At 46.9% G+C, this 12,421-nt stretch overlaps 1 protein-coding gene across 4 annotated transcripts in view; it reads right to left on the reverse strand.

Annotated features, from left to right (window-relative positions):
- Window positions 1-12,404, reverse strand: part of UPF1 (UPF1 RNA helicase and ATPase) — a 36,732-nt gene extending 24,328 nt beyond the window's left edge. The window contains exon 1 of one of the 4 annotated variants that reach the window (XM_072786655.1): window positions 11,937-12,404. In XM_072786655.1, the coding sequence (XP_072642756.1) occupies window positions 11,937-12,167 (231 nt within the window). In that variant the 5' untranslated portion in view covers window positions 12,168-12,404. The remainder of the gene's footprint in view (window positions 1-11,936) is intronic. The other 3 variants (XM_072786657.1, XM_072786656.1, XM_072786658.1) reach the window with 3 other exon arrangements.
- Window positions 12,405-12,421: the final 17 nt, after the last annotated feature.

Below are 12,421 nucleotides of genomic sequence, written 5' to 3' on the forward strand. Positions count from 1 at the left end.
TCAAAATTAACTTTTGGATTTTAATGCAGGTAAGTTAGTGCTATAACATAATCATTAGCATTTGTGAATCCCTGATATCTTTTTAAAATTATGGTAAAATACACACAATATAAACTGTACCATTGCAACCATTTTTAAGTGTACAGCTCAATGGCATTAAATACATTCGTATTATTCTGCAACCATCACCATCATCTATCTCCAGAACTTTTTCATCTTCCCAAACCGGAACTGTCCCTATTAAACACCAACTCCCCATTCCCCTCCCCCAGCCCCTGAAGCCCCCCATTCTAGTTTCTGTCTGTGAATCTGACTACCCTAGAGACCTCATATAAATAATCTCATAGCATGTGTCTTTTTGTGACCAGCTTATGTCACATAGCATAATGTCTTCAGATTCACTCATGTTGTAGTAGGTGTCAGAATGTCCTCTTTTAAAGCTGGTGCACCTGGGTGGCTCAGTCAGTTAAGCATCTGACTCTTGATTTCAGCTCAAATTATGATCTCAGGGTTGTGAGATCTACAGGTGTAGAGCCTGCTTGAGATTCTCTCTTTCCATCTGCTCCCTCACCCCCATCATCACCCACTCACATGTGTGCTCAAAGAAAAAAAAAAGTTGGGATCCCTGGGTGGCGCAGCGGTTTGGCGCCTGCCTTTGGGCCAGGGCGCGATCCTGGAGACCCGGGATCGAATCCCACATCAGGCTCCTGGTGCATGGAGCCTGCTTCTCCCTCTGCCTGTGTCTCTGCCTCTCTCTCTCTCTCTCTGTGACTATCATAAATAAATAAAAAATTTAAAAAAAGAAAAAAAAAAGAAAAAAAAAGTTCCTTTTTTAAGGCTGAATAACATTCCACTCTATGGATATACATTTTGCTTATCCATTAATTCTTCAGTGGGGACTTGGGTTTCTTCTACTTTTTAGCTGCTGTGAACATAGTATATATACAAATTATCAAATCCCTGCTTTCAATTCTTTTGGGGATATGCCCAGAAATGGGCTTGTTAGATCTTATGGTAATTCTGTGTGTCCTATTTTTGAGGAACTGCCATAGTATTTTCCACAGAGGCTACGCATTCTCCATTCCCACCTACAGCGCACAAGGGTTCCAACTTCTCCACAGACTCATTGATCTCATTATCATTCTTTTGTGTGTTTTTTTTTTAAATAGCCATCCTAATGAATGTGAGGTGATCTCATTGTGGTTTTCATCTGCATTTCTCTGATAGCTAATGAAGCTGAGCATCTGTTCACGTGCTTGTTGGTCACTTGTGTATCTTCTTTGGAGAAATGTCTACTGAAGTCCTTTGCCCATTTTTAATTGATTGTTAAGATTTTTTTGTTGTGTTGTCCTCTGAAATTCTGGTAGTTGGCTATCATTTCAAAAAGTCACCCCTGGGATCCCTGGGTGGCGCAGCGGTTTGGTGCCTGCCTTTGGCCCAGGGCGCGATCCTGGAGACGCGGGATCGAATCCCACGTCAGGCTCCCGGTGCATGGAGCCTGCTTCTCCCTCTGCCTGTGTCTCTGCCTCTCTCTCTCTCTCTCTCTCTGTGACTATCATAAATAAATAAAATCTTAAAAAAAAAAAAAAAAAAGTCACCCCTCTGGCTTCCCCTGACACATGCAGTGGCGATACTAAGTGTGAGGCTACTCACAGGGCCAGCGCTGCTCACTCACAAGGTCTCCTGGTATGATTGCCCCTAGGCACACACAGTGTATGTGACAAGTTATGGCACCTGGATTTAACCTTATGGCAGTGAAGGAAGTATACATATCACACTTCAGAAGGCAACAATTAGAAACCGACATCTGTGATCCCACTTCAACTCAATACACTGCTTTCCCAAATACTTGAGGTAACAAAGTTGTTTTTGTTTTTTTTTTTAAAGATTTATTTATTTATTCATGAGACACAGAGAGAGAGAGAGAGAGAGAGAGAGAGAGGCAGAGACACAGGCAGAGGGAGAAGCAGGCTCCATGCAGGGAGCCCGATGCAGGACTCGATCCCAGAACTCCAGGATCATGCCCTGGGTCAAAGGCAGGCGTTAAACCACTGAGCCACCCAGGGATCCCCGAGGTAACAAAGTTTTTAAGAATATTAAGAAACTCAAACTTCTTTTTACTTGATCTAAAAGTGTTCTTTCTATAGATCTGATAACCTGAACTTAGATAAATGGATACTGACACCTTTTATGACTTAACTTTGATCATCTTTCATCTTTCCAGAGAAACGTGGTACTTTTCTAATCTAATCTCAGCAGAAAAACACCTTAAAACCCAAGATCACCTAAGAAGGTGGTCTAGGAAGGAATCAGCATGTGGGCCCACCTCTCAAGTTCAGAACAGTACTTACATTTTTAAATGGCTGGATTAAGTGCCTAATAATATCCTCAATTTTTCTGCTTCTCCTGTAAAGTCTAGAATATTTACTCCTGTAAAGTCTAGAATATTTACTATCTAGTCCCTGAAGAAAATGTTTACAGAACAACTCCTAAATTTTTTTATCAGGTTGCATAAGCTTTTACATATAAATAAATGTCCTTGGTGATATCTGAATCTTTACTTTCCTGAAATATCAAACTTTGTACATAGAGTAATATAGAAAAGTGCATACTACCCAGGTGCTGCTCTCTTTCAACCCACTCTTGCCTTATCTGGGCCTCAGATCCCACAGTTCACCTCCCCTAACCAGGGAGAGAGGCGTGAACCAGCAAAGGATACATCTACCAGACATGTGGGGACCCTCCCTGTACCACACTTACCCCTTCAGGTAAGGGGCAGGAAATTTAGGTCTAATCTCAGAATTCCTGGGGGACAGTATGATACTGATACAAGGTCAGGTAGACTTTCCACACCTCCACTAAAGCCGGGGAAGCTGGAGAGAAGAGTTCAGATTTCCAAAGCCCCAGTAGTCCTCCAGCTTCCTGGTTGGGGAACATGTGCACGTGCACACACATGAGCGCATACACATATTCCCAGTTCCCATGCAGCCCCATTCCTGCCTAGCTATGATCTGGCCACAACACAAACTGGCTTCTATAGCTAGGTTGTTAGTTTCTCCCTCTACTCTCTGGAAAGCTTTAAGATAAACGTTAACTTCAAAAATATATTTGACCCCAGAAGCTATAATTAAATTAGTTAAAACAAAGCACTAGAGAGCACAGAGAGGTCTTACAACCCGTGCCAGGTGACCTGACAGGAGGACTGTAGGGTCCTGGTCTTTGGCCAGTACAGGATTGAGGTCCTCTGAGGTTATCAACCTCTCACTTCCAGCCAGGATCCCTGAGGCCTGCCAGGCTGAGGTGCAAGACACCCCTGTAATCACAGGCACACCAAGCCCACCCCCAGGAACCACGTCACTGGGGAAACAGTTCATTCCCTCACCTCTGCTCTGAGTTTGAAGTACACCTTCTCTGCTATTTGAAGTTTATCTATGAGCTGCTGAGCTGATCAAGGCTGCAGGCAGAAATTTCTGCCCAGGGACAGTTCCATACAACTAAGTACAGAACTCAAGATTGTGCACATCTTGAGGATAGCAGGAAGAGCAATCACTTCAGACCTACATTGACTCCTCAATGTCTGAAAAGTGTTATTTTTTTTAAAGATTTTATTTATTTATTCATGAGACACACAGAGAGAGAGAGAGAGAGAGAGGCAGAGACCCAGGCAGAGGGAGAAGCAGACTCCATGCAGGGAACCCAACATGGGACTCGATCCCAGGACTCCAGGATCACGCCCTGAGCCCAAGGCAGATGCCCAACCTGTCAAGCCACCCAGGCATCCCTTAAGTATTTTTTTTTTTTTTAATCTCAAAGTTTAAGTAAAAAGAGTGGGAAGTCCCCTTTCCCTCAGTGTGGCCCCAGGCAGAGGGGAGTGGCAGAATCTCTAAGCCTTACCTAAGGAAAAGGCTAATAACAGAAGTTCTGGCCTTCCCCCAGCTTTTGAGAAAGTTCCAAAACTACAGAGAATGAACAACACACACCCGTCACCTGAATCCACCAGCCACTCACATTTTGCCATGCTTGCTCTCCCCCTCTACACACACACACTTTTATTTTCCTGATCCATTTCAGAGTCACAGGCCCCAGGAAAAGCACTTTCTCCATATAATCATAATACAGCTTCCAACTGGAGAAAAATACTGATGAAATTGATAGAATATTGCTATCCAATGAGCATGGTCACAATTCCCCAACATCCTAATAATGTCCTTTGTAATTTTTTACATTCAAGACCTAGTTAACACATTACTTGTAATGTCTCTTTAGCCTTCTTTAACCCCTTAGTTTTAACCACATGTAAATGATGAGATTCAACCATTTCTGACCTATGAGGATGACGTCACACGGTCCAACTCAAGAGCCTGGTCCCCAGCTTCTGGACAGAAAGGATCCTCACCAGCCTCTTCTTTACAATGGACCCTTTTCCTGGTCAGCATGCTGAGTCTAGCCCTATGGTTCATTTCAATGCTGAGTATTCCTGACATGTCTGAGGCATCCCTAGCTAGCCTTGGGCTGCCCCTGTCTGCCCGGCCCTGGGATCGCCACTCTCAAATAAGCTCACTCCATACCTGCAGAGAGAAGGCAGTGTGTGACAAGGGGGTTCAGTCCAGAAGCGAGGACATCTCACAGGACAATAACCCCATCTAGACCCCAGCTCAGGGGCATGAAAAGGAGAGAGAGGGACTGCCCTGGAAAGCAGGAACAAAAGACAAGACAATCATATTAACGCTGGGCCTCACAGGGGCCCAGATCAAGCCAAGACATTTTCTGACAAGTGAAGAATCTGACTGTGGAGAAAGGGAAGCCCCGAGTACTAGATGATCCCAAAAACTATTGTCGGTGCTGTTCATCTGACAACAGCAGTACTATGACAAAAAAACCACCTTTTTGTTTCCAGAAATGCGCACTAAATAGGAAAGGTCAAAATGAGTGTGTATTGCTAGCTCATATGGCTCAATCTCAGAAGGAAGGGTAAAATGACATGCTGGATTCACTTTATAACTATTTGGCAATGAACAAAAAGGGGGAGAGGAAAATCTTCACAACTGCTGAATTGAGGAGATGGATGGTCAAGGTTTGTTTTACATAGAGAATTCATAACCAACATTTTTACATAATACAGATGGACAAGGTGGCCTCCTAAAAACTGGGTTATTAACTCTATAGAGCCATGCACTCAAAAAGACTAATGGAAAACAAGCACAGCTCCAACCAAATACCTTCCAGTCCAGGATAAAGAGAGCAACCTCCCCAGATTCACGGTCATCCCTGGCCGCTGAGCTCTGCAAGGAGCTAATAAGCAGAATGGAGGGTGCCATGCTCAGTTGTGACAAAGAGCTACCTGCAGAGCTCAGCAAGCAGCCTATGTCTAGAAGCCATCCTGGCAAAAGTCTGGAGGAATCCTAAGAAGCCTGGTTTGGCTCTGTAGTCCAGCTCACAAGCTGCTACCAGACCAAGGCATATTAAAAGCCAACAATGACCCTTTCTCAGCATCCCAGTGTTTTATCAGAGGAAGCAGCAGGATTCGGCTATCAAGGAAAGCTCCTCTGGCAAAAAGAGTTCAAAGACCCCCTGAGCATAAGACCCAGACACCTAGAAAAGGGAACACTGAAGATTCAGCCAGATTTGCTGCCCTTCTGCACCTTCCAGGCCACACTGTTCTGGGTCCCACTGAGCAGAGCTGGGTGTCAGGACCTTTTCTGTGGTCAGGACTATCCCATACCACTGAAAGACCACCCTGCCAGGGTGGCAACCCACAACTACCCACAATCTGCCCCCTCCAGCCTCTATGCATGCTGCTCTGATGGGCCTTTCTCTCCTGCAGGGCTTCTCACCCTTCCTCTCAGAGTAGTGCCTCCAAAGAGTCAGCTGACCAGCACCATTCTCACCCATACCTCCCACCAGTGTGGAGCCCTTCCTCACTCTTGGAGGATCATGGGCTCCGATGAAAATCACATACAGGAGCTAATGCCTGCTCTAGCCATAATTCCTTATGAGGACTCAGGGGCAACAGGTTATCCAGTGCAGTGAACACATCCCAGGAGGAGTGGCCACTCTGGCTGCCTGGTACTGTGATAGCTCACACACTCCCTGGTGCACACAGGCACATATCCAAGCACAATGCACTCTCCCTGAGCTCCCCTTCCAGCCTTGTCCACACTCTGCCAGGTCCACCCACCATCTTAGGGCCCTTCCTCTCAAGTGAGGTCATGGTACCCTTCAGCAGCTCTATGAGGCTCCAGGATCAAGCCCAAACCCCTTGGCATGGGATACCAGTCTGCACCCACTCTCCATCTAAACCAAGCCAAAAGTAGTGTCCCATGCCCACTCCTCTGCCTAGCAGGCATGCCTTCCTGAACAACTTAAGGACCACTATTCACAAAGGCTTTCCCTCTGCAGGGCAAACCACTCCCTCTTTTGGGCTGTCATAACCCCTAAGGTCAACTGCAGTCTGGGCATTTCTAACAAAACAACTACAGATAGCAATGGATTCACTTTGACACCCAGGCTTCACAGAGCACAGCAAGGCAAGGAAGCAGCAACTGCTGAGAGGGCAAGAGCCAAGGAGGACCAAGCTGAAGAGGTTGGCCTGACAACAGATATATGAGGGTTCCCAGGCTCATCGTGAAAGCAGTGTGGCCAGGCCACGGTTCCTGACTTTGAACTCAAGTGGAGGGCTTGGGTACACAGGGTGGTGAATCTCCCCAACATGTGACTGGGAGTGGCCGAACACAGGGTCACTCCATTTCCCTACATTAGAGCTATTGAAGAGAGACTACAAAGTTTAACAGGAGCAAAAATGAAGGAAAAGAAAAGAAAAAGAGGAGTGAAGGAAAATCAAAGACAATGAACAATGTGTGATTGAACTCTGCCAATTTACTAGAAAAACACTGAACTGCACACTTAGAAATAAGAGACTGTATAGTACGTGATCATACCTCAATAAAGCTATCAGAGAGATGTCTCCTTTTTTTGGTTGTGGGAGCTGGAGAACTTTTTTAGTTAATATTGACAGTGTACTAGCGTTAACTCTGCCCCCAATTCTACTGCATCTGGGTTAAGAAATTGGGATAAAGAAAGAGTCATTTCACTTATGTGACTGATACAGAAGCCCTTCCTCTCCCCAAATTGCCCATTGAGTCCGAACCCTTTGGAAACAAACCAGGGAAATCCAATAAGGGGAAAGTGCCAGACAAACACTTGCCAGAGCTCCTGCAAGGTTACCCGTGTCTTATCTCCAATTTTCTCAAGGTGTGCTTATATCACAGCTGAACTGAGTGTTCATGAAACCAGATGGAAAAAGTCCCAGATTTTAAACTCACCACTTTCAGGAACCCCTGAACTATACTGAACTCATTCCTCCTCTTCATAAGCTACAAGCCAGTAAGCAGATGATCTGTTTACCTGGCTGCTCAAGAATATGTCAGGACAGCCTTCCATGATGAATTCTGAAGGCAGCCAGGACTATGGTTTTAAAGACTAAGTTAGCAACTCTTTAGCCAAGTATCTTACTAGCCAAGTATCTTACCAGTTGAATAGGAAAAACAAGCCCAAGTGTATGTACTCAGCACTACAACTGATGGGGGAACCAAACTGGCACAGTTGGTAGAGAGACTCTTCATCTCAGGGTCATGAGTTCAAGCCCCATGTTGGGCAGAACCTACTTTAAAAAAAGAATGCCTGCGTGGGTCAGTGGTTGAGCATCTGCCTTCAGCTCAGGGTGTGATCCTGAGGTCCCGGAATCAAGTCCCACATCAGGTTCCCTGCATGGAGCCTGTTTCTCCCTCTGCCTCTGTCCCTGCCTCTCTCATGAATAAATAAATAAAATCTTTAAAAAAGAAAAAAAAGACAACTGATGAAGAGCCCCTGTTTACCTGCTGATGGTCACTGGGGTTGTCCCAGTCTGAGGCTCTCATAAACAAAGCAGGTATAAGTACTCAGAGCAGCCCCAGGTGTAGACAACTGTCTTTGTTTCTCTGCTGGGCCACAGAGGTGTAAACCATTCTACCAGCAAGGTATGACTGCTCCAAGTGGTTTTCCAGCCTTTTAAGGAATCTAAGCCACTCTTATGAGTGGGTAGTGATATCTCCACATGGTCTTGAGTTTCATTGAGGTATAACTGACATACAATCAACAGTGCATGTTTAAAGGATACAATTTTATAAATTGACATACATCCATGTATGTAAACACCCACAATCAAGATAATGAACATATCCATCACCGAGTCTTCTTATGCCCTTTGTCATCCTTCCCTTTTTTTCTCCCTCCCCCAACCACTAATCTGCCTTTTATTACTATTAGTTAGCACTTTCTAGAGCCTTATATGAACAGAATAAGAGTCACAGAGTATATACTCTTTGTCAGAATGCTTCTTTTACTCAGTGTAATTATTCTGAGATGCATCCACATCATTGTGTGTATTAACATTTCATTCTTTTTTTTTTTTTTTTAGCTGGGTAGTGTACCCAACTCTTAGATTTCTTTTCTTTTTAAGATTTATTTTTAAAAAATAATAAAGATTTATTTATTTATTTATTCACGATAGAGAGAGAGGCAGAGACACAGCAGAGGGAGAAGCAGGCTCCACACTGGGAGCCCGACGCGGGACTCGATCCCGGGACTCCAGGATCACGCCCTGGGCCAAAGGCAGGCGCTAAACCGCTGAGCCACCCAGGGATCCCCAGATTTCTACCATAATACCCATATTTGAAGAAAACTTGAGAGTACTGACCATCAAAAGGAAATATTCCAACGACTGTAACACCAGCTATTATGCAAAGCACTTCTGAAATTACCTTTCCCTGCCCTTTGAGGGGTGGGGGAATGGCCCAGCAAAGAGTCAGATAATCAAAAGAAAATGGTCCCTTGTGTCTTAAGGACACCTGACAGGGCTATGTCAGCCCTTGTCATCCTAGGATCTCAAAGGCTTTGAGAAATACCAGTTTTATTTCATAAACAAGAAAACAAGTGTTATTTGAGCTCAGCAGGAGTCACCCTTGCCTGCCATTCTCCTACTCTGGCACTGACACACATTCTGCCTCTAAACAAGCTTTCAGGTAAAACCAACTGAGCATCGGGCAGCCCAGGTGGCTCAGCAATTTAGCGACGCCTTCGGCCCAGGTTGTGATCCTGGAGACCCGGGATCGGGTCCCACGTCGGGCTCCCTGCATGGAGCCTGCTTCTCCCTCTGCCCGTGTCTCTGCCCCCCTCCCCCCGTGTCTCACATGAATAAATAAATAAAATCTTAAAAAAAAAAAAATCCTGAGCAAAACTGGTATCAAATGTGGCTGCACGTTGGGAAACAATCTGGCAGCTCCTGGATGGGTTACCCACAGAGCTACCACACAACCCAGCAATTTCACCTACAGCCACACAGAAACTTGTACACAAGCGTTCACAGCAGCATTATTTATAATAGCTAAACGTGGAAACAACCCAAACATCCACCAACAGATGAATGAATAAATAAAATGTGGTCTGTTTATATTGTGAAATATTCAGTCACAGAAAGAAATGGGAGTAGACATGTGTTACAACATGGATGAACCTTGAAAACATGCCAGACACAGAAGACCATATATTGTCATTTCTATCAAATGTCCACAGTAGGTAAACCCAAGACATTAAGATTAGAGGTTGCCTGGGGTTGGAGAACGGAGGACCAACAGGCTAAGATCTGTGGGGTTTCTTTTTAGGGTGATGAAAAATGTCCAAAAATTGATTATGGAGATGGCTGCACAACTGGGGATATACTAAAAGGTACTGAACTGTATACTCTAAACTGGCAAACCATACGGTGTTATGAATTCTATCTCAGGAAAGCTGTGAAACAGAAGTGGCTGCACAGCATTTGATAAGTCACAGCCACTTATCCAATAAGATAAAATCAAAAGGCATTCAGAATGGGTTTTTTGAGTCTTTCTGGAAGCCCCATCGTACAGTTAGCTATACAGCCAACTCCTGAGGACAAATAAGGAAAATCCCAAATGTTGCAGGCAGCCAATGCCACCAACTGGCACAGGAAATAATCAACTTTTTTCCACTTTCCAATTCTATTCAGACTTTCCTGCCTCCAAACTTAGGGCCTTCTCTTGCAATAAAAAGGATATTCCCCAAACACAAAAGTTAAGCTACAGGTGAGTGGGTCAGAGTTAATTAAAGGCAAGGAAGGGTAAACCCTTTTGATGTCATGAGAACTCAAATGAGCTAAACTGCAACATTTACCTAATTTGGAGAGTTTAAGGCTCTTGTTTTACATAGATCAGTGTCCAGGTACAGAAAAATAGATCATTTCAACTTAAAGAGAAGGACACACCCTGCAATTAATCACACAGAACTGCAAGGACAACACTAGAAGTCAGAGCTGCTGCTTTATATTAGTTACAGTTTAAAAAGAATTTGCAATAAAACAATTACCTTTCCCAATCCTGAGCTGCCATGAATCCTGGCACATTGCTCAATGGAGAGATTTTTCTCCTTAGCCTTCTGGCCATGCTGGACACAAGTTATAGACAGTGCTAACCGGTCCACCCAAACATGAGGCCAGGTCTCACATATGTTTAAAAGTAACAAAACTCCTATACTCCCTTTTTACAGTTGTGGAAACAAGTCTACAGAACATGAAACTACAGGTGTTATGAGCTGCCAGCCGCTCAGGCAAACTCTCCTCTCTACCTTCCTCCACCATATGTAAACCAAACTGAAAAAACATACATACTTGCACACCTGTTCTCCCTGATGCTCCACCCAACAGGCATCTATTTTTAAGGAATCTGAGGTTAGAATGAGTCAAATGTTTTCTGCTTCTATTAGGGGCTAAAAGAAAATCCAAGTGGGTGGTCTACCCACGGGAGTGACTCAATCAACTAGAATGCAAGCCCTCCTCCCCCAAGGACAGTCTGAGCTCACACTGGATGAGATGGTGTGGCTCTCCCAGCCCTGACGGTGGGTCCTCATACCAAGGGACACCTGTGACAAGGTATCCCAGCCCAAGACCCCAGCCAGTGCCCTCTGCCACACCAGAGCAGGGACCTAGGTTCAGGAAGTGTGAGTGTGATACTTCCCATAACCCAAACTTAAAATATCCAAGTAGCTTTCCCCTAAACATTCACTAAAAACATTCATTAAAAACAACATTTTCCAACGTGGCAGTACCATTTATGTAAAACCCACTAGCACTACCCCATTGGAGGAACAAACTCAAATCTAACTTTTCCAAGGCAGGGTTGTGGAGTTACATAACAGGTCGGTTTCAGCAACAGGCAATACAAGGAGGAAAAACAAAACGCAACCTGTCTCTTGAATAATCTTAATAGCCAACGAGTATGGGGGTCTCGATTGGTGGCAAAAAATCGGTTTCTGCTGCAGGAGCTTCGACCCTCTCCTCTCCAGCGTCCCAGGGCCTGGGGAAATTTGAACCCGCGGCTCAGTAAGCATGATTGGGGGGGAGGGGTGCTGGGACCACAGGTGGGGGGGGGGCAGGGAGGACGGATCGGCCAGTGGGGGAACCCAGGCAGATCACCCCGGCGCTGGCTTGAGCAGGGCACGAACGCAGCAGGAGGGAAACTCGGGGACAGGTCATCCCCAACCTGGCCAGGGACCGACCGACGGCAAGTCACCTCGGACACGCCCGGAAGGGACTTCGGGCAGGTGACCTAAGATGCGGCCTGAGGTAGATCCTGAGCAGATCACCCGGACCCAACCACAGCCGGACTCCAAACAGAACTACCCAGGCCCAGCTGGAGACGGGAACCCGGGGCAGGTTACTCCGGGCCCGGCCGGAATGGGAGACTCGGGGAAGGTCAGCCCGGGCCGGGCCTGAGTCGGGGACCCGAGACAGGTTACTCCGGACCCGGCCAGAGGGCAGGACCCCGAGCAGGCTCCCGGGCGCCGCGGCCCAGCCCGGGCTTCCGGCGCCGCCATGTGCCGCTCACCTGCGCGTCCAGCTGTCCGGCCGCAGCGCCCGCGCCAGCGCCGACCGGGCCGCCCGCGCCACCTCCTCCGGGGCCGCCGGGGCCACCCGGGGGCGTCTGCGTCTGACTGGGGAGGGTGAAGTCGGTGAACTCGAACTCCGAGCCCTGTGTGTCGGCGCCGAGCAGCTCGGCTTCCTCGGTGTCCAGGAAGGTGAGCGTCTGAGAACTGGGCCCGTACGCCTCCACGCTCATGGTGCCGCCGAGTAGGGCCCTCAGGCCGGCTCCGCGCCGCACTCGAGCCCGCCGCCGCGCTGAGGCCTAGGCCGCAGGCCTCGGGCCACCACCGCCGCCGCGCCCACGCTCCTGAACCAGACTGAAACGCCCTCCGCGGCGCGAGCTGGGCCAAGAGCCACGCGTGCCGAGCCTCCGCTGCTGTCGCCGAACCCCTCAGCGCCGCTGCTCCCCTCGGAGCCGCCCGCCGCTCGCAGCCCCCGGCAGGAACCGCC

The sequence above is a fragment of the Canis lupus genome, chromosome 19, assembly GCF_048164855.1.
Source record: "Canis lupus baileyi chromosome 19, mCanLup2.hap1, whole genome shotgun sequence".
Lineage (NCBI taxonomy): Eukaryota > Metazoa > Chordata > Mammalia > Carnivora > Canidae > Canis > Canis lupus.